We start from the raw sequence: 22,671 nt of genomic DNA, 5'->3' as shown, positions 1-22,671 counted from the left end.
TATACATGCTCTTTTTTATTTTTACCTCCTCCACCAGTCTTCCGTGTAGCCACATTGGCTTTTTCCAATGTCTTCCATTTTTCTTCCTCTTTGGAATTGTTTGCGATTGCGCTTTTTGTAATACCTTCTTCATGAACTCCCACGCTTCTTGGGCTCCTTTTTTCTTTAGTCTATCTAGCCACGGGATCCTACCCATCATTTCCCTGAGCTTGCTAAAATCGGCTTTCCTGAAATCCAAGGTCCATGTTTGACTATATTCTTCTTTGGCTTTCCCCAGAATCCCAAATTCCAGCATTACGTGGTCACTTTCCCCCAAGGTACCTATGATACAGTTTAGACGTAAACTGCTGGAACCTAATCTATTACCTTTATATTTACGTAGCCAGCTGCCCATTTTCTATCTTATTATGATTTTAGTTTATCCCATCTTTTGTCTAGGGAGATCAGGGCTACATGCGTAGATCCCCTCAGTCTTTTACAAGTCTACAATGTACATTGGGCTAAGTTGGAGATAGCAAGTATCCCAAGGAGAGATCAACAAGTTTGTTTCATAGCTGATCAGGAATCTGAATCCAGGTCTCCTGATCCAAGTCTGACATTCTGTTCGCTATGCCATGTTGGTCATTAAAATATTGGAAAAATAACCCCCCACTTTGCTATATTATTTTAGCTTGCCAGATAGCAGGAGCTACTTTCTGAATAGCGATAGTGCCATAATGCAATGGGTTTGTGGAATGGTCATCTCTGGGAGTCCTTTTTTCCTTTCTTTCCCCGCAATTCTCAGAATTTTATTTTATTTTGAAGTAGAGCTAAAGATTGAGGCAGCAAAAGCTCACACGGAGCAATACAGCGAGATCGCTAGAGCAGAGGTTCCCAAACTGGTCTACGAGCTTCAGGCAGGTGGTCCATGGCATGTCTGTGGATTTGTGGTTGAAGACAGAAGGGACATCCATCACAATAAATATTCATATTGAATTTTAACTGTGCTTGTATTGCTCCTTTTATTTATTATATTATATTGTACTATATTACAATTTGAATTCTATAGAATATGTAAGAAATGAAAGAAGCAATAACAATACAATTAAAAATCGCACAGCATCAAGCGCAGTGTATTATTATTCCTACAACAAGCATAAAACTCATTAAGTGGTGCACCAAGACCCTTAGCAGTTTTCAAGTGGTCTGTACGTGTGTGTGTGTGTGTGAGGGGTAGTTGGGAACCACTGCACTAGAGGAGCAAAGAAACCATCTGATAGCAGTCCTTAGTATGTAACATATGGAATAATTAGCTCACCATCAGCATTTTGTGCTGCCATTTCTGTGTGCATGGAGCATAATTGCATTGTTCTGCCCCTTGATTACAAGGCTGTATCCATAATGCCAATGCAATTGCCTGGTTTTTTGCAATGCAAATTGCAGGCATGAGAGCCTTATCCTGATTACAGTGGAGGGGGCAAAGGGTTAAAGCCCCTTTTACCCCACATATCCCCATTTACTAGCATCTTAATCTGGATTGGGCAACTGAGCATGCTCCATTCTCATTGGGATGTTGGGTGTGTGTGTTGGTGTGTGCCTCTGGGTTCTCCCGAGTGTGCTGATATTGTCCTCTTGTTTCTCAGTTGTCCTGTTCTGTCTCCAATCTTGTCAGGACTCGGTTCCAAAGTTCACTATTAGAGGGAGTGATGGCAGCCCAAAGCGAACCAACTAGAATCTAGTGGAGCGAGGTGGATTTCAATCTCTCTTCCAAAATAAAATAAAATAAAAAATATTCCACCTCAGGGAAACTTCATTTTGTCCCAAATTCCATTTTAAGAGGAATTCTGTAATGCCCACCTCAAAACACATGTAAAGATAACACTTTCATTGACGTCTAGAGACATGTTTTTTTTCTTAAGGATTAGTACTTTAAAAAAAAAAATTGTACTGACAATCTATTGATGCAATCACTGGATCATGTTTCAAGTATGGAATAGTTCTTCCGAGCTGTTGTGAAAAAGGATTCCAGTTGAGCAGAGAGCTTTGTTTTTGTTACAAGAGATTAGCTGCTTACCTGCTGAAAAAAGGAATAGTGAAGAACTGTTTCAGAACATGCCCTGATTGTCAACAGAAAGTTATTTTAAATAAAGTGTGATACGCACCGTTTAATGTGAATAACATATTTCCTAAGTGCTAAGCTGATCTTCACAGTAATCACTTGGTTGGGAAATGAAAATAAAACTCATAAGACTTTTCATTCTTGCACGCAAATACACAAGTACGTATTCCCTGTTGTTTCAACATTACTATTTCTTCTAATTCATCTGTTAGAGAATTTAGCTCCATCAGTTTGATGACCCCATTCCTCTTATAGTGAACTCTGTTTTCTAGATGTCACTTCAGTTTGTGGATGCAAATCACCTTCAATGATTTCTTTTCATACTTTTTCATAACTTTTGGGTTGATAAATTACAAAGATCCTACTCCTCCATTGCATATGATGGATGTGGCAGAACATATAAAGCTGCCTCACTGCAGAGCTGGATTTTTATTCTGTCTCACCTGGTATTCTGGTAGTTCTCCATGGTGTCTATCAAATTCACACTTTCCAAAACAATATGAGAACTGAAACTCAGCTATCCTTCGAAATTCACATTTATCTAAATTTTGCCATGCAGTTCTTCAAACACAGAATGTTTCCAAAAATGTGTATGTTTGGGGGAAAATGTGAATAAAAATAAGGACTTTAGTAAAAATAACATATATAATGCACTATGTTAGGAGAAATTGCTTGCAAATGTGTACATTAATCAAAGCTGCATAAAAATGTGTTAAGAAAAATCTGCACTAAAATGCTAAAGAATTTTAATGAGGATTTAATATATATATATATTTATATATATATATATAAATAAAATCTCCAAATTGTTGGAGACTGGAAAAATGAGACACAGAGGACCAAAATTGACAAGATTATTCCATCCTCAGTATATAGCCAAGATTCTTCCAAGTTTTGCTGCCCAGCAGGAGATGCCAAGTCCCAGACTTTAGGTAACTTCAAGGAAGACACATAATTTTGTCTCAAAATGTAGATTATCCCTCCTCCCTCAAATGCTTTAAGATCCTCCGTGGCACAGAGCAGTAAGCGGCGGTAACGCAGCCAAAAGCTCTGCTCACGGCCGGAGTTTGATTCCAACGGAAGTAGGAAGTCGAATCTCCAGTAAAAGGGGTCAAGGCCCACTCAGCCTTCCATCCATCCATGGTCGGGAAAATGAGAACCCGGCATATGCTGGGGGGTAAAGAAAGGCTGGGGGAGGAACTGGCAATCCCACCCCATATATACGGTCTGCCTAGTAAACGTCGTAAGAGTCGGAAAAGACTTGCACTATAAGTACGGGGACACCTTTACCTTTTACCTCAAATGCTTTACAGGATAGGGAATGTAGTGGAAGGGTGAGTGACAAGGGAGAATATGTTTTCAAGTGTCAGCCAAGATTTGTATCGAGTAGCTTCCCCTGACCTGGAGCTCTCTAGAAGTTGTTGGAATGCAGCTCCCATAATTCCTGACCATTGGCCATACTGACTGGGGCTGACGGGAACATCCTCTGAAGGACATAATGTTGGGGAAGGCTGGTAATGGCAAAAGAGGGTTTTTTTTATCTGTGATAGGCTGACAGAAGATCTTCAAGGTTTCAGACAGGAATCTTTTGCTGACCCATCTGGTGAGGCCAGCGATTGAACTTGGAACCTTTTGCATGCAAAGCATCTACAGTGGTTGATGTGTTGGGGCAGAGCCATAAATACGCCCTCTTGACACAAGTGTTGCTGCAGCTTACCTGGATGTGGCTGGGATGGAACAGGGCAGTGACAAGTTCGGGATTCTGTGGACGTACCAGCGGGAGTGTTGGATGGTGTGTCTGCACAGTCTCGCTCTCACCGTTGCCCTGCTCCAGCCCCGTCCAGATAAGCTGCAGTGACATTTGAATCAGGAGAGTGACACCATACTACTGCGAAGCATGTGCTTTAATGCTAAGCCACAGCTCTTCTTCAAATGAGTCAGACCAGTGTTCCTGTAGCCTAGTATATTAGCATGTGCAACAAAGGATAAATTGCAATATAAGAGTCAAGTGCAACAAAGGAGCTGTAGCTGATGCTGGTTACGGGTCCCAGAGAGAGACGAGTTTATATTCCACCTTGTTTATAAGCTCGATAGATGGCCATAGACAAGTCACTGGCTGAGTTTGTATGTAGTGCCAAGCCATGGTTTGGTGGCTCCTGTGTGAATAAGCCTGGAGGGACACTAGGTGAAAGAGGCATGTCTTTACCATGATGCCAGGCATTACTTTTCATTAGTGGTGGCATCTAATTGAGAAAGGTTAAAGGGCTGTTGCATATTTCAGTGATTCCTAGGTACATTCCCTGGCCTTAGCTATCTCTTTTCTAAGCTGAAAATATCCTGTGTTTTACTTATCTTATCAGCTTGTGTGGGAAGTGATCTGGACCACTTCATCCAAGTCTTCCAAGAACAGCTGTGCTAGCACAACATAGTATTTGCATATGTTTGCTCAAATATTGCACAGACTCATCTGCCTTGTATTAACACAGCCTTCCTCAAGAGGGTGCCCTGCAAATGATACACTCCCATCAGCCACAATCAGCACAAACGTCTTGCAGGAGGACTGGGTTGGGAAAGGCTAGGATAGCACATCCTTGGATTGTAGCATCAGCACAAGAAAAAACTGGGCTTTCTAGCTTAAAGGTACATGGTTTCTAGAACTGCCGCATTTGCTGGTACATTGGGATTAAATCGCAGGCTTGTCAATTAAGGAAATTTAAATTTGCTTGAGTCCAGACTGCAGGAATTAGTTTGTTGTTTACATTACTAAAAACATTGTTGCAGTCTAGCTGAAGTGGATCAGTTTTAATTCCTGTTGAAATCATTGGTGCATCTATTGTCTGAATCATACCTATTCATATGCATGATTTTTCTAACTTACCTATATCTTCCAATAAGGTTTTTATACTGCCCTTCAATATACAATTATCAGGGCAGTTTAAAGTTGTTAAAAATAAAATAAAAATACAACAAAACACCAGCAAAATAAAAAGCAGGATCAAAGCAGCAGTAAACATTCATGATACCTCCAAGTGGTAAAAGTCTGGGAAAATAAAGAGGTCTGAACATGGTTTTGAAAAGCAATTAAGGTAGCAATCCCATATGTACTTCCATTGAGAATCAATCCACATATAGGATCATGCTGAAATGTAGGTGCGAGGCAAACCTCCCTGGGGAGAGCTTCGTAAGTGGGGTCCCATAACAGAGTAGGTCCTCTCCTTAATTATCACACAGCTCACTTCAGATGGTAGGGATATACAGAGGAAGGTCTCTGAAGACTATCTCAGTACCTAGAGAGGTTGGTGTGGAATGAGACATTTCTTCAGGTACCTGGGTATCAAGCCATGTAGGACTTTAAAGGTAAACACCAGCACTTTGAAGTGAGCTCAGAAGCAGACCAGAAATCAGTATAGTTCTTTAAGGACAAGTGAGATATGAGACAATTTGTGACCTCAGTTAATCTTCAAACATCTGAATTCCTTACCAGCCTTTCCTAACTTGGTGCCCTCTAGATGTTTTGCACTACACCCCCATCAGCCCTAGACAACCTGGGGATGATGGGAGTTGTAGTACAAAACATCTGGAGAGCATCAGGTCAGAAAAGACTGTTCTGTACTAAGTGCATTTTGGGGGCAGTCTCCACATCGTTGAATAATAGAGGAAGCCCCATTGTGAAAGTCTTACTGAGTAATCAATTGTTGAATAGCATGACTCAGAGAAATTACTGTAAAGATAGCCACTGGGATATTTAGAAGCAGAAATAGACAAGGACATCGGGCCATATGTTGGAGATGAATCTTGCACTGATATAACAGGTTCAACAGCCTTGCTCTGCCCAACCAGATAGAGTTGGTTGCAAATGACAGTCATGTTATAGTTGGACATAATCCTTAGAGAATCAGCTATAGTCTTCAGTAAATTTGTTGTGTCATGGTGAATTGGTGAGAGACTGACACAGAACAGGAAAAGCTGGTAACTTCTACAGAACCGACTCTGCTTGCTAAGAAATGCTTAAGTTTCCCCACACCCCTTTTCGAAGGGAAGTCACTGCTGGGGTGTGGGAAATGACTGTGGGACGTTATGGCAGCAGCCCCCTTGATTCTGAAGCACGTGTGGCCTGTTACCATAACAGTCTCAATCACCCAATGAAGACATCACAATTTTAACTGAACCATGGTTAAGAGATTGGAAGCATGTTGTGTGCTTGCATGTTCCTGCCTCCTATCTCTTATGCATATTCCTTTTTATTGGTTGGTTTCTCTATTGTAGCTTTCCCCAACCTGGTATCCACCTGATGTTTGAACTCCAGCTTCCATCAGCCCCAGCCAGCTTGGCCAATCCTCAGGGATGACAGGCACTGGAGTTCAAAATATCTGCAGGGCACCAGATTGAGGAAACTGAACTATTGTGTAGCATTATGTCTGCATTGGTTCTAACCATGGTTAATGCCATAAATAGTCAGATTCTGTGACAAGTGGATTTGAAAACTGCCTAGCATTAATTATGGTTTGTAAAGATGCAGGTGTAACACTAAGCCATGGTAAAATTAAGTCATGGAAAGGGAGGGAAGAGAACACGCAGGCATGTGGCATGTTCCCTCTCTTTAATCATGGCTAAAGTAAATGGTAATCTACAGTGTGCAAGTGTAGATGGCAAATTGGTCTGGCTTTTCAGGATGAGGTATTGGGGGGGGTAGATATGAGAGCCAGTGTGGTGTAGTGGTTAAGGTGTTGGACTACGACCTGGGAAACCAGGGTTCGAATCCCCACACAGCCATGAAGCCCACTGGATGACCTTGGGCCAGTCACTGCCTCTCAGCCTCAGAGGAAGGCAATGGTAAAACCACCTCTGAATACCATTTACCATGAAAACCCTATTCATAGGATCGCCATAAGTCGGGATCGACTTGAAAGCAGTCCATTTCCATTTTAGATATGTCTTTGCTTAAACATCCTGCTTACTGTTCCCCTTTCCCTGTCCATTAAGGTTCTTGCCATCAACTGCTTCCACCATGCACTGGGAGATAATGGCAGCCTAAGAAAGACAACCCACAAGAGAAGCAGCCAGGTGAGGACTCTGTCCAATTTTTCAATAAATAGCATTGATTTAAAATCCAGATGGAAATATCTGCAAATCTCTGTTTCTCTCTTCCTCCCCTCAATGGCTTGTGTGTCTGTGGGTGGGGGTGGAAAATTGAATCGATGCCTATATTTTGATGAGTGTGGGCAGACTTGAGATCCTAAGCCATTAGGGGGGTATGTACATTCTTGTGTAGTACTGTAGTTATGGCATATGTATAAAACTGCCACTACAGATCAGTGAACAAAGGAGGAAGCTTGTCTGCTATTACTGAACTTATCATTGAGGGGCCCAAGAATATTTGGAACATGATTTTAAACCCCTCTGTTTTAGTGTTTTTTTTTTTTTAAAGAGAGGCATCTGCTACAGCGATGTACAATAGCTGTTGTAACAGAAATGCACTCTTTCACTCCAGGATCTGAAGCTGCAGGACAGCCTTCGTCCTTTGCGTCGCACTAAAAGGAGATGGGTTATTACCACCTTGGAACTTGAAGAGGAAGACAAAGGGCCATTCCCAAAACCTATTGGAGAGGTAAAAGCAAAAGCACAACTTGTTTGAAAGCCCTAGACATTTTCTAGCAGTTTGGATCTCTGGCTGGCATCTCCAAAGGCAATTTGCATCTGCATGTGCCATAATACATTTGTTGGCCTGTTGCAGGAAAACAACCACCACCAAAAGCATTGTGGCTCTTTAAAACAGGGGTGGGGAACCTTTCTTAGTCCCAAGGGGCATATTTACTCTTGTTCAACTGTTTGTGGGCCACAGGCCATTGATGGACATGGACACCTGCACTCTCAGATGCACATCACATGCCTATAGAGGATGCACGCAGGCACTCACACAGGTGCACCCCCCATTTCTCAGCTGAGAAGGTGGTTAATGTCCCTCCCCATTCATGAGATCAACAATCTGAAGAGTGGAGAAAGGGTGACTTTTATCCCCATCACAGAGCTGAGCTGGGCAGAGGGGCTTAATTTGCTGCACAGACCACAATGTGAATGAAAAGCAAAATATCCCTTGACTCTTTCATGCTTTTTTCTACGTTTCCTCCCCATAACCCCAACCCCCAGGAAGTGCTGTTGCAGCTGGAAAATACCACTTAGAGTTTTTAAAATATTAAGGGGTATAGAAATGCTTTTAAATAAATAAAAAATTGGGTGAGGGGCTTGCAGACCACTGAAGAAGGGTTGATAGACCAGATCAAGCCTGCAGGCTGGCAGTTTCCCAACCTCATTTTAAAGGTTAATGCCTACCCCTCTGGACAAATGTTAGGACACATCCACACAATATAGCTAAAGCAGCATCGTATCAATTTAAACAGTCATGGCTTCCCCCAAAGAATCTTGTGAAATGTAGTTTGTTAAGGGGTGCGGAGAGTTTCCCCTATTTCCCTCACAGAGGGAATTCTTTGGGCCATGTTATTTTTTTTTTAAATGCTTTTATTGAAACTTTAAACTTTTTACGAACAAAACAAATCCAGAATAGTCTTTACATATTTTGTTATATACAAATTTTAAAACAAAAACCATTATGGTAAATCAATCTGAATTAAAAAACAATAAATGACTATAAATAACTCAGGTCCGTATTCAAACATCATATGGCTAACCTGATAAAACCTTACATTAAACAAACAAACAACGAAACATTAAAACTGTCGCCCCCAAATGATCCCCTTATCACCCACCCTCCAGGCATAGCTGTATTTAGTCTTAGGCATTTCTTTGGGTCATGTTAAAGCGGTGTAATAGTGCTTTAAATGGATGTGGCTTCAGTTAGAGTTTCTAGGAAGAAAGCTTGTTTCTTGCTCACCTCTTAGATGAAAGGCCCTATTGAAGCTTAATGCAGGAGGAAGCGAAAATGGGAAATTTCAGGCCTGTGCATATTTACAATCTCATCAAGTTTCATTAGTGATGTTTACTTATCTTCTGGTTCAACATTGTTGTTTCCCCTCCAAACTTTTGTGGGTTTTTTGGAACTTCCTTTTAAATATTTCTTAGGAGGCATTTCTTAAAAACGTATCATAATAGAGCAAAGGGGTAATATATATAATTGTTTCCTTTAATCTGTTCTCCAAGCTGCATGTACTCTCCTACAGTAAAAGGACTGTTTGTTCTGTGACATCCAGAGATGTAGTCGTCCAGGGTCTCAGGAGGTCTTAGACCCCCTACCTTTATGGAAGCAGGGTCCCTATGTCTCCACCATCCTACAAGCCAATCAGCATGAAAGGGGAGCATGTTAGCCACTGAGAAGAGTTTCATCCTTTCCTGCAGATTGGAGCCAATCAAAGTGAAAGGAGGTGAGTCATCCACTGAGAAGACACTTTTCAGTAGCTAACACTCTTCCCTTTCATGCTGATTGGCTCCTAAGGACGTCTGTTGTTGTGGGAGAAGGTATTAACAAGGATCTCATTTTCAACCCAGCAGCAAAAAAGGGTGGTGGTGGCTGTGACTATCGTGAAGGGACCCTGCACTTCTGAATTTACCACTACACTACTGGTGACATGAAACTGCCCCCTTTTGAAATGGCATTGGCGTCAATAAGACATCTATGAGACCACACAGGAATTAATATTGGGATACCTGCAAAGCCCAGAAATGTTTCCTTAATAATCATACCATTGATAACAATCCTTAACATGTTTTTTACATTAAATTGGCATCATTTTTTTAAAAAAATCTCACTGATTTTTTTCCAAAGCCTACCACTATGACTTAACTGGGAGTTATCAGAATAGCATAATTTAAAAAAACAAACCCAAGTGTGTTAGAGTTAAAGTATCGTTATAGTGAAATCTTACTCTGATGATAAGATGAGTGTTTCATTAATAATCTGTTTTGTTTTGTAGCTCTTTAATGATGTAGCACAAGATATGTCTGTAAAATATTTAATCAGCGGACCTGGTGTGGATGAATATCCAGAGGTTGGACTGTTTTCTATTGAGGATGATGCCAATGGACATGTCTACGTACACCGTTCCATTGATCGAGAGAGAAACCCTTCTTTCACGGTATTTAATTTCGAGAAAACCAGTTAAGCAGCTAGTGCTTCTGAATGGCTTTCTTTGTTGCAAGGGTAGTATTCAAAGTAGCGCCAAGGTGAATGTTCCACCATACAAGGGAACCTGCTGCCCCTGCATGCCCCCTAAATCTGTTCCAGGGGTTCCCTCAACCTTTTGGAGCAGATTTGGGGAGGGCGTGGGGAACACACAGGAGGAAGAGAGGGGGAAAGTCCCATAACACAAGTGAAATCCTTGTGCTCATGCAATGATTTTGTTGAATATAGCCCTAAATGTTTTATATAATTTCATCCTGTATTTATTGCATTGCATTTGAGCCACTAAAATACTTTTGCATTCCCAGTGATTACTGTACAGTAACTTATTTAACCATTGGTCAGGGTTGAAGGTTTGCCTTCCAGCAATCCTGTTTTGCAAACTTTTGCCCTTACCTTTCCTGCAACAACCTTGTGTTGAACTCGCAGTAAAGGTTCTGTCTAATGTGATTGCTTGACTGCCCTTGGGGGGGGGAGGGGAGAGAGAGAGAGACAGACACACACACACACACACACAGTTTTTCTTCACCTAAAAATAAATGGCTGCAGCAGCAGTGCTCCTGCCTATAATAGGAAACAAACTCCTCTCCCACCAAATCATTGTGTTGGTAGCTGCATGATTACATCTGGAACGATGCTCCCAATTCTTTCAGACCTACAACATGGGAAAGGTTTTTCACATATTACATATCTGTCTCCACACCTGTTTTCCAACTCTCTCCATCTGTTCCCACTTTCCCCCTTTTCTAATGCAAAGGCAGTATTGGCACATCAATTTAAGTAAACCATGGCTTAGCGCAAACGTGCTGGCTCCCAAGGAGGCAACTGCAGCTGCTTTGCTCCTTCCTAGGCATTTTAGCTCAACATGTTGCAGCAACTAAGCCAATCTGAACCTGGGATTTTGGTTAAGGCTACTCCTCCTTAACAGTGACCTGGAGCCAAGGTTTGTCCTATGGTTATAGGTTTTGGTTAAGGAGTAGGGACCTTAACCATGATTCTGAGTTTGGACGACATGCTAAGCCAAAATTTGGCTTAGCTGCCATCCTGCACTGACCTAAAAAGCCTGGGGAAGGGCAAAGTTGGTGCAGGCTCCTTGCTGGGAGCCAGCATGTTCATGCATTCATGGCAAGCCATATTCTGTGAACCAGGCCAAAGTAAAATACAAAAGGGTTGCTAGCACATCACATTTTAGGATAAGGCATGAACTGGTTATTTGCCATGGGCCACTAGCTGGACCTATAATATAGAAGAAAAGTCGTTATCATCTTCTAACTTAGGAAAGGATGGTTTCTCTACCCTTTCACCTGATACTGTGTGTGAATTGAGAATCAGCCCAGTCAGCATTATTTATTTATTTATTATATTTATTAGTCGCTTTTTTTCAAAATGAAACTCAAAGCGGCTTACAAAAAAGTTTTTGTTGAAAAGCGGATGTCTCAATTGCTGCTAGGACTTTACTTCTAGAGCAGAGCAGAAATTTTCTGTGGGATGTTGTCTTTTAACAGACGCTCCACCAAATGGGGTGGATGCATATTTGTCTGAAGAATCCACTGGCAAAACAACAGCATGTGCAAAATTGGGCACGTGGAAACGAGGGTAGAAAATATTTTTCTAGGCTTTTCACAACTTCATTTGACTTCTTAAGCATTGTGATTGTATCCTCTTTCTCATGATGCCAAGAAAGTGTTGCATTATTTTATAAATGAAGCAAGTTCTGCTCTGTAAACAGTCTCTGTGACTTAATTTCCTTGTCAATTGTCCACTGGTCAGATACGTTTTGATGTTGCAAATAGAATGTCTGGGGAAATAGTGGACAGATCTCTCCTCTTCAATGTGAAAATTAAGGATGTAAATGATAATGCACCTGAGTTTCCCAAGAAGGAATTTAGCATCACCATGAAAGAAAATCACAACAGAGGTGAGTACCTTTGAAGCCGTTGGTAGTATTGTTGCGTGTGTTCCATGTCAAACTTCTAGGGCAGGGATTTCAAACTTTCAGTCCCCAGAGCCCACTTGAGATGGCTGCAAATTACTGAGGCCAATCAGTCACAAAATGATGGCAGATGCAGCCAGAGTTTGGCATAATCAGCTGGCAATTACTGCCATCATTTTCTACCAATATCTCATCCATTTTAGGAAATGTCTAACTTCTTAGGCACAGTGTTTTGTTTGGGCTCAGCTTTCCACAATCTAAGTACAAAAATTTGCTGTGGAGATATTTGAACTCAGCCTTCCCATTTTAGGTAGACCTTGCTGACCCAGAGGATCTAACTGACAATCCTCTGTGGCTTTTTCTTTCATATTGTTTCCTTTCAATCTCCTGTAATTTTTCTCTCTCTTTCACTTTCACCTGGTACCTTATTCCACCACCACCAATAACTGCCATTTTCTTTCATCCCTCCTCCCTGGTGCTTTTACATTCATATATTCCTCCTATAGTAGAATCCTTCTCTCTTATCCCATTTCATCATCACCATCATCACCACCATCATTTCTCACTTTCTGATTTTCTTTAACACCTCCTCTGGCCCTTTCCCCTCCGAAGAGGGAGAACTTCCTTTCTCCCCCTCCCAAACTTTTTGGCTACCTGGACACTTTAGGGTTGCTGGCATTGGTCCACCCTAAAGGCTATGGCAGAGCTAGGGATCTTGGTAGGCAAGTGAGGAGGCCCTGGGCAGTCTGTGGCACTGAGGACCACCTGAAAGTGACCCAAGGCCCACTGGTGAGTCCCACCCCACTGTTTCAGAAACACTGCTCACAGGGGGCTTTGCTGCCACTAATGTATATTAGTTTAGAACAAAGCAAGCTGGCAAATGGGTACCATGTCTACCCAATAAAGAAGCAGTTACTATAGTACTGTGTCCAGAAGTTATTAATGGGACACACAGAAATAATAAACATCATATAGGAAATGTTGTTCTCTACCCATTACCCACCTTGTCCAATATTATGTGCAAATTGGCATAATCTGGATGGTGTGGGCAGAAATACCAACAGTTACACTGCCTGGAAAAAGTGTTCCAGCATTCAAAGAAATTGTTGCTAGCGATATTTGTAATTGCTTTTTCATATGTTTCAGTCTGAGTGTGTCCTTGCTTACAGATAGTCGAGTTTGCTTGCGTTGTTTGTGAACCAACCCATAGACTGATTTTAGGTAATAAAGACAAATGTTCATTCCTAGTGCAAAATAGTGTACAACTCTTTGAAAAATTAGGCTTTGTTCACATGTGCATGATCAGTGATTTGCGCATGAATGAGCCATCACATATGGCACTTTACATGGAGTCAGCTCACATACTCAGTTATTCATCATCAAGTTATGTGAATGCATCTGTGCATTGGCTGTTTAATCCTAGGCCCAATTCTGCAAATATCTGTTAAAGATGCAGTTTCTGCTTTGGCAACAAGAAATACTTAAATAGTTGTACTTGCTCTAGGCACTTAAACATATGGCTCACATTTGGACGATCATGTCTTGGCTTAAGAAGCTGAGATATGCATCTGCATGTAATCACTTCATTCTTTCCTTCAGGCAAGCTGAGAAATCATCCAGGAAGTCTTGGTTAACTATAGTTTCCTGTTACATCCAAACAGGGTAATGATGGTTAATGGCTTCCAAACAAGCCAGGATATTAAACTAATTTCAAGCAATCCAGGTTAGGGTTATTTTCTTATAAATGTGTACTGCCTTCAAGTCGATTCCGACTTATGGCGACCCTATGAATAGGGTTTTCATGAGGCTGAGAGGCAGTGACTGGCCCAAGGTCACCCAGTGAGCTTCATGGCCATGTGGGGATTCAAACCCTGGTCTCCCAGGCCGCAGTCCAACACCTTAACCACTACACCACACTTATAAATATATTACGTACTATTTTATGTAAATTGCTTACAGCTTTTTCTTGATTAAATGGCCTATACATTTTGTAAAGTAATTTTTTGAAAATGGAATTGTTAATTGTGCTATTCAACATTTTAGGATTCCCTTTTTAAAAAATCCCATAATCCTCCCTATCCATTTGTAGTCACAAATAAAAAGGGTGTTATTTACAAGTGGCTAGTTGCACCAGAATAAAAATGGAGACATGTGTTCCCCCATTGAAAGAGGTAGAAATAGTCTGCAGCTGGCTGGATGAATGTTGCAAAGTGCATCTGATTTACTCCTGCAGTTCCTAAAAGCAAGCATAGCCAGGACACTCATTGGTGTTTCCATGGATATTTGAGATTCAGAAATCTGAAAACTCTCCAGGCGGGAGAAAAGGAGCAGGTTTCACACACCTCTCACTTGCTTCCCTTTGTGATCTAGGGTTACATTCAACTAAGTTTTACTTAGAGTAGACCCACTGAAATTAATGGCCCTGTTAGTTATGTTCATTAATTTCAATAGATATACTCTGAGTAGCACTAGCATTGGACACAATCCCTAATGGCTAATACTTGAGTCTTCTCTGACTTTGATAATTTTGTATGAGGCAAATCTCATACATGAATCTCATGTGAAGAGGTGGACTCTTCTGGACAACTATACCAGCACCCAGAATGGAAATCTAGTACACAATGCATAGATCCAAGTAAAGTCCATGACACTGCTAAGCATTTGCTATAAATACTTCACCTTTCCCAATCATAGATGAGCCAGTGTTCAATGTCACGGCCTTTGACAAGGATGAAGAAGGCACTCCAAATTCTCGAGTGGCGTATTCTCTGGTTTTGCAGACTCCTAATCCAAAAGAACCTGTCTTCACCATTGATTCTTCCAGTGGCCAGATACGCGTTACAGGATGCTCACATTATGAGGTATAGTACTTGTAAATAAAGCCTGTTGACCTGAGAGCTGCGTGCTTGGCATAAATATGCTCCAGTAAAAAGATAACTATCATCATACCCATCCCGGTATGTCAATCTTTAAATTTAATCTTCCTGTACTTCCTGTACACATTGTCTGCCAAAAATATTCAGTGCAAGGTAAATGCGACATCAGGGTGGATATAATGTTGGTGTTGGTCTTGGATCAGGGAGAACTGGCTCAGCCTGGTCTGCTCAACAATGACCCTGAGTGACTTGCACCTTCACCCTGACCCACTAGCAGGCAGTGTGGTGGGGCAGCGGAGCTTACCTGACAGCTGAGTTGCTGCAGCTTACTAGGAGGGAAAGGGGTGAGGTGGTGTAAATGCATGGGCACTGCACTCCTTCGAGTGCATTTGCACTGCCTTCCACTGCCTTCCCTCTCCCCTTCCTGATAAGCAGCAGCAACTCAGCTGCCAGAAGGTTATATAACTGCCACTGCCACCCCCATACCATTGGCTGCTGTTCAGCCTTGCTTCACAGGGCTGTTGTGAGAATAAAATGAGGGCTGGGAAACAAGTCTGCCATTGTAGACATCTTGAAAGACAAGTGGATCTAAGTGCCATATTCATACAAAATTGTGTTCTTGTTAGCACAAGACACACAATACAGCGAAAATGCTTTAATGCAGTGGGCCTGAAAATAGATATTTAACTGTAATCTCTGCTGCAGCCCCAGTGCATGCGTGGTAATAGCCAACAAAGCAAATAGGTACCTTGTTAGCAGAGTCAAAAGTTTCCAGCAGCTAAGTGTGGCCGTTTGAGGAAACCTGGATTCTAATTTAGTCCGACTGATCGTGAGCAGATGCTGCATGTTTTGCAAAGACCTATTTTCTGTTTTATGGGTTTACGTAATTTTGGAGTTACTGAATTCACACCAGTATCAACTCCAACTTATTAAGCGTAATAGTTTTATATTTTAATGTTTTTTTAAAGACTGCCAGAGCTTTCAGACTTCTGATCAAAGCTACAGACCATGGAAATCCGCGACTGTCATCAACAGCAACAATTAATATCGCTATGGAAGATTCCAACAATAACATGCCAGTGTTTGTCAAGGAAAATGTAAGGATGTACTGCTTGAGCATGGGCAGGTGGGAGGTATTACCAGTGGGAGAGAGTTTATATTACATACCTGGGACCTGGTAAAGGTTTGTCTTCCAAGGTAGACCTAGGAGATGTTTATCTGTCCATAGTGACGCCTAATTTGTTGACACCTAAATAGGTCCACGTCCTAATTCAAAGGCTATTGCAAATGCTACAAAAACCTAATTATTTGGCATCTGTTTTCTTGCTTGTTGGAATCAAATTTTACCCTGATTGTTGGGTGTACACTACTTAAGGCATGCACAGCCTTTCCCCGACCAATAAGACTGGACCCTGTTATTACTGAATGTTTGTTTTATATCTGTTTTTATAATACTGCTTTACTATCATTGTGCTTGTATCTCTGTTCTTATGAACCTGTTTTTTTGTCTTTATGTTGTATTTTTGCATGCCGCTTATTTTAAAACACCAAGTGGTTTGGAAATGCTTTTAAATAAACATGCACACACCATTGCACACATCTTGCCCCCTACTCAAAAGTAGAATTCTCCATATGTTTGAGAACCTGGCTTTATCAACACTGCTTCTTCCTGCGTAGCCCAGTGCTGGGCTCTGTATCTTTGTCACACTACAGTGTGACAGAAAATGAAAGGGAATGTTTGGAGTTGCCTTTTCTACACTATGATACACTTTCTGTGTCTTCCAAGTATCATCTGGATGTCCCAGAAGGCAAAACAGAACATGGCATCCTTCGCCTAAGTGTGGAAGATAAAGATTCTCCCAGCACACCTGCTTGGAGGGCCAAGTATGAGATACTGGGAGGAGATGTAGCAAAGAACTTCATCATTGAGACGGATCCCAATACCAATGAAGGGGTTTTAAGCATTGCAAAGGTAATATAGATTGACAGAGCTATATATAAGCTATATATAAGATTTGAAGAATCATTCCATGGTATAGCCAGTCCAAAACCACTAATTGGAGATTTTGTTTCCCTAGCCTTTGATCTATGACAAAAATAATGAGAGGAGACTCGTAATTTCTGTGGAAAATGAAGAGCCCCTCTCTTTATGTGAAAGGGGTCGGGTACAGAGCGCTCAAGTCCTCCAAAAAGCATACGTGAACATTAATATTATTGATGAGAATGATGCTCCTCAGTTTCATCCTACCATCCTTGTCCTTCGGCAAGAGGAAGGGATGATGCCTGGGACCAGGATTGTACAGTATACAGCCAGGGATCCAGACACAACATCAAACATCATAAGGTAGAGAATGAACAGAATACATTCTAATATGAACTTCCCAGGTTTTTGGGTCTTCTGAAAAAGTTTGCCTAGGTTTCCACTGCAGAGAATGCAGGGGGAATCAAATTAACAGCCCAATGGTACAAGAAGCCAGTTGTCTCACTACTGTCATTTTGTTAACTGCACCTTCCAGCTTCCTTTTAGCAGGCCTAGTTTACCTATTTGACTAGTGCCATGCCAAAACCTGTCTTCCAGTTTCTCAAAAGTTTTTGCTGCCTGTAAAGTAGGATTCTGTTTTTCTGCCTCATTCCCAGAACACTTTAAACCATCTTTAGGATTATAAATAATAATTTTGGAGCTTACCCTTATTGTTGCAAGGGGATCATGGGTGGTGTGTATGTGGTCCCCCTCTGCCCATTAAGCACATCTCTACCCCACTGCTGGCTCCCTGGCTGCCCATGCTTCCTGATCTGAAAAAGCCTCATGGGAGGAGTTACATCATGATGTCTTCCTCTGGACTTTAATTGAAGTGTGGGAGGTCGGGTAGGGTAGTCACCAAGTGCCTGAGACTGTTGCACTCTTTGATTTTCTGTTTAATCTTCCTGCAATGATTTCTTTAAAAATAAAAAGACTGTACTTTTTTTTTTTTTAAAAAAAGGAGCAGTTGTCAGGTGCATGGTTGGCAGCCTCTCCACCTTTCTGCACTTGTAGGAAAGCCCAGCTGAGGATATAATTGTTTTTTTCAGGAAACATGGCTACTCAGGAAGGCTGCTGAATGCAGACCACTGTAGAGAGATAACTTGTGGAATGAAAGAAACAATACCCTCAGATAGGGATCTAAGAAGGCAGCGATTTCAGTTCCAACCTCTCTTCGCCACTAGGCACTGTTTCCATTCTTCTGCAGTTTGGTTTCTGCTAAATACTACATTATTTGTCTCACTCTTTGCTGTGCTGGGCTCCTGCTGGGAGGAAGGGCGGGATAAAAATCCTTAAATAAATAAATAAATAAATAAATTTAACATAATTATTGACATAATTTATGTACATGACTACTTTAATATAATTTATGATGTAATTATTTCCACACCATTCATTTCAGTGTAAAGTAAATGTCACAACAATGTAAAATAAGTAATTAATTATATATTGGTTGTGGAATTTAAAAACGGAACAAAACCTAAGGATATTGTGAGTGAATACTAATCGTATTTGCTGGATTTATTTGCGTTCTGGACCTGGGATGAAATGCAAACAGCAGCAGCTTCTGCTTCCGTTTGCAACGGAATTCTCCCAACCTCCCTGTTCTCAAAACCTTTCAGCAACAAAACCTTTGCAACCACCTATGAGAATTTTACAGAAACATTCCTTCTCCTTTGAATTTTTTAAATGCCATTTCTTTTTTCAGTAACTGACAGAATTTTGAGGGGGGGGGAAGTGGAAGAAATTTTCAGCACAGTAGTACATATGATATTTCGTTTCTAGTCCTGTGAAGGGTTGAGAAGTAAATCCTGTATGATGTACTTAGCTGTTTGGGATGCTTTATTGCTAATTTGAAAACAACACCTTATTTGCTCTTTAAGATACAAAGTAGCTTCTGACCCAGATGGCTGGGTGACAGTCGATGAAAACTCTGGGATTGTGACAACTGTAAAAATGCTAGATAGAGAATCTCCCCATGTGAACAACAGTTTATACACCATTGTGATACACGCTATTGACGATGGTAAGTTCTTCCTCCAAAAGCAGCATCAAACCCTCCCCTGTTTGCTGGTTTTATTAAATGGTGATAAAAATGACACAGTTCCAGTTGAAACAAAATTTTCTACAGATTCAAACTCTGTATAACTTCCAAATATATTCCCCCAGTAAAATTAAAGCTGCCTTTCTGAAATGCCTTTCTTTTAAAATAAACAAATATTGTATTCCCTTGGTAGTAGTATCCTGTTATTGGCATGCACTGTGATAAGATGGACTGCAGTTATATGACAATAATGATGCTATGCTGTTCTCAGGCTTTGGTTGGCCACTGTGAACAGGATGGACTGGATGGGCCACTGGCTTGATCCAGCAGGCTCTTCATTTTTCTCATGCAGTCATAATAATAATAATAATAATAAATTTAATTTCTGTGTCGCCTATCTGGCCAAAGGCCACTCTAGGCGACGTACAAAACAGTTAAAACACAATGAGATAAAATACAATAATACAATAAAAAACAGTATGAGAATAATACAGCAGCAACAATATTAAAACAGGGTAGGAGGCATTTCAGTCACAGTAATTAACCCTCCCTGGAGATCCCAAAGGCCTGTTGAAAGAGCCAGGTCTTTAAGGCTTTACGGAATACATTTAGGGAAGAGGCGTGCCGGAGATCTTGTGGGAGGGAGTTCCAGAGAGTGGGGGCCGCCACTGAGAATGCCCTCTCTCTTGTACCCGCCAATCTAGCTGTTTTTGTCGGCGGGATTGAGAGAAGGCCTTGAGTGGCTGATCTTGTCGGGCGGCATAATTGGTGGCGTTGAAGGTGCTCCGTAAGATAAACTGGGCCGAGACCGTATAGGGATTTAAAGGTTAATACCAACACCTTGAATTGGGCCCGGAAAACAACTGGAAGCCAGTGTAGATCGAACAACACTGGTGTGATGTGATCCCGGCGGCGACTATTCGTAAGTAGTCGAGCCGCCACATTTTGTATAAGTTGTAATTTCCGGACCGTTTTCAAGGGTAACCCCACATAGAGCGCATTACAGTAGTCCAAACGAGAGGTGACCAGGGCGTGTACTACCAGGGGGAGCTGATGAGCAGGAAGGTAGGGTTGCAGCCTTCGTATGAGGTGTAGTTGATACCAGGCTGCCCGGCTCACTGCCGAAATCTGAGCCTCCATGGACAGCCTGGAGTCAAGTACAACCCCAAGGCTGCAGACCTGGTCCTTCAGGGGTAAACTCACCCCATTGAACTTCAGGTCAACATCTCCCAACCTTCTTTTGTCCCCCACAAGTAGCACCTCGGTCTTATCGGGGTTCAGCTTCAGCTTGTTCCTTCCCATCCATCCACTCACGGATTCCAGGCACTTGGACAAGGTCTCCACAGCCAACTCTGGTGAAGATTTAAACGAAAGATAGAGCTGAGTGTCATCTGCATATTGGTGACACTGCAGCCCAAATCTCCTGATGATTGTCCCCAGCGGCTTCATATAAATATTAAATAGCATGGGAGAGAGGATAGAGCCCTGTGGCACACCACAATTGAGAGGCCAAGGGTCTGAAACCTCCTCCCCCAATGCTACTTGTTGGTACCTATCGGAGAGAAAGGAACGGAACCACTGTAATACAGTGCCTCCAATTCCCAATCCCTCCAGGCGATGTAAAAGGATACCGTGGTCGACAGTATCAAAAGCCGCTGAGAGATCGAGGAGGACAAGAAAGGTGAATTCTCCCCTATCTAATGCCCTCCTCAAATCATCTACCAGAGCGACCAAGGCTGTTTCAGTTCCGTGACCAGTCCTGAAACCCGATTGGTATGGATCCAAGTAATCCGTTTCATCCAAGTGTGTTGACAACTGGTTGGCCACCACTCGCTCAATGACCTTGCCCAAAAATGGTAGGTTCGAAATTGGGCGGAAGTTATTGAAAACTTGGGGATCCAAGGAGGGCTTCTTCAGGATGGGCTTTACAATTGCCTCCTTGAAGGCTGATGGCATCACACCCTCTTTCAAGGAAGCGTTTACCACCGCCTTGATCCCCTCGCCCAATTTCTCTCTGCAGCTCATGATGAGCCACGATGGGCAAGGATCAGTTAGACAAGTGGTAGGCTTCACAGATGAAAGCACCCAAGCAGCCATGTATGTTGGCCAGGGTTAAATAACCTTGTGTGTTGCTGCCTTCCTGGAACTTCAAAAAGAGAGGGCTCTAGGAAGTCTGACCGTTGGTCTGTTTGGGTTACGGTTGTTTATTCTGACTGACAGCGACTCTCCAAGGTTTCAGGCAGGTTTCTATCCCAGCCCTATCTGGAGATGCTGGGGACTGAAAGAGAGACCATCTGTTCCACCACTGATCCTTCCCAAAGATGTCAAGTATCTGGCAGCTGTGCTTTCAGCTTGGTGGGCTGCAGATTTATGCCACACAGTGTGCAAAGTGCATCAAGGCTGCTCTTGTATAGTTATGATTCTGAGCTTTGACTATTTGTGGGCAAAAGAGAGAAAGAAAAGAAAGCAAAGAAAAATTTCCTGTGATGTCTGAAAAGGTGTTGAGAAGCGGTCTGAAAAATGCTTTCTAGTCATAAACCCTTTTTTGGGCCCCAGATGAACTCTTGACTTCACCCATCTGCCTCTTCAGAGTTTGCAAAACAAGTCTAGCTGGAATTATGTACGATGACCTGAAGTTTGCAACAGATAGGGAAGAATGATATGGAAAGTGTTTTCTGAGGAAGTCAGGTGCCTAAAGCCAATGGGTGAAATTCACTTCTTATCTTGAAGGTTCCTTCCTGCTCTAGAATATCCTCTTCATGCTGTTTCTCCCCATTAGGTGTTCCACCGCTAACTGGCACAGGCACCATCCAACTTTACCTGTCTGATCTTAATGACAATGCTCCAGTCTTGGTTACACCGTTTTTGGTGGCCTGCGATGGAAAAGAAAAAGGCCCTTTCCTTATAAAAGCAGAGGACAACGACTCCCATCCGTATGCAGGGCCCTTTACCTTCCACCTCGTGAAGACCTCTGGGAATGTGCAGAGTTCTTGGAAACTGGGAGAGAGCTTTGGTGAGCTGCCCTCCAACAATGATGTTGCGTCGCCCTTTCACGTCACCACTTGGCAACTTTTTCTCCACTAGCCCAGGAACCTGGGATCGAAGCCTCGCATAATAAGCACTGGAGGCGGGTCCATTTGGGCAAGTGGGGCAGTGCCCCACCAAGCTCAATCTGCCCCCAGCCAGCCCCCATCTCCCTGCCTTTTTACTTACAACCAGGGGATGGCCCTGCCTATAAGCTTCCTCTGCCTTAGTTTCAGCATTGGCCTTTTGGAACGTAGCAGGGAAAAGGATGGTGAGAAAATGAGAATTAGTCGGCGCCACCCATCATTGACTGGCTCTGCTTGTCATTGGATTTGTCTCCACCTACTTGAGGGCCTCCCTTCCTTCCGCTCTGCCCGTCTCAGTGGGCACCAGCCAGCACTGATAAGAGGGCAAGAGAGCTGAATTCTTTCATTAAATTTTGAAATGAGGCCTGATGTCCAGCTAGGGATGCCAGGCTTTAGTCGGGAGACAGGCCTCAGATTCCCTATCTCTGTAGCACTGCTTGCCAGTCACAGGAACTGATG

At 42.3% G+C, this 22,671-nt stretch overlaps 1 protein-coding gene across 2 annotated transcripts in view; it reads left to right on the top strand.

Moving 5' to 3' along the window:
* Positions 1-22,671, top strand: part of CDH26 (cadherin 26) — a 40,584-nt gene that overhangs the window by 8,442 nt on the left and 9,471 nt on the right. The window contains exons 2-11 of one of the 2 annotated variants that reach the window (XM_061631105.1): positions 7,082-7,162; positions 7,590-7,706; positions 10,024-10,185; positions 12,000-12,147; positions 14,857-15,023; positions 16,007-16,135; positions 16,825-17,010; positions 17,117-17,382; positions 18,942-19,084; positions 21,882-22,115. In XM_061631105.1, the coding sequence (XP_061487089.1) occupies positions 7,082-7,162; positions 7,590-7,706; positions 10,024-10,185; positions 12,000-12,147; positions 14,857-15,023; positions 16,007-16,135; positions 16,825-17,010; positions 17,117-17,382; positions 18,942-19,084; positions 21,882-22,115 (1,633 nt within the window). The remainder of the gene's footprint in view (positions 1-7,081; positions 7,163-7,589; positions 7,707-10,023; positions 10,186-11,999; positions 12,148-14,856; positions 15,024-16,006; positions 16,136-16,824; positions 17,011-17,116; positions 17,383-18,941; positions 19,085-21,881; positions 22,116-22,671) is intronic. The other variant, XM_061631106.1, reaches the window with a different exon arrangement.

This window comes from Rhineura floridana, chromosome 6 (assembly GCF_030035675.1).
Source record: "Rhineura floridana isolate rRhiFlo1 chromosome 6, rRhiFlo1.hap2, whole genome shotgun sequence".
NCBI classification, from domain to species: Eukaryota; Metazoa; Chordata; class Lepidosauria; order Squamata; family Rhineuridae; genus Rhineura; species Rhineura floridana.
The sequence above is the reverse complement of the archived record's forward strand: the minus strand, read 5'-3'. Positions and strand labels throughout refer to the sequence as shown.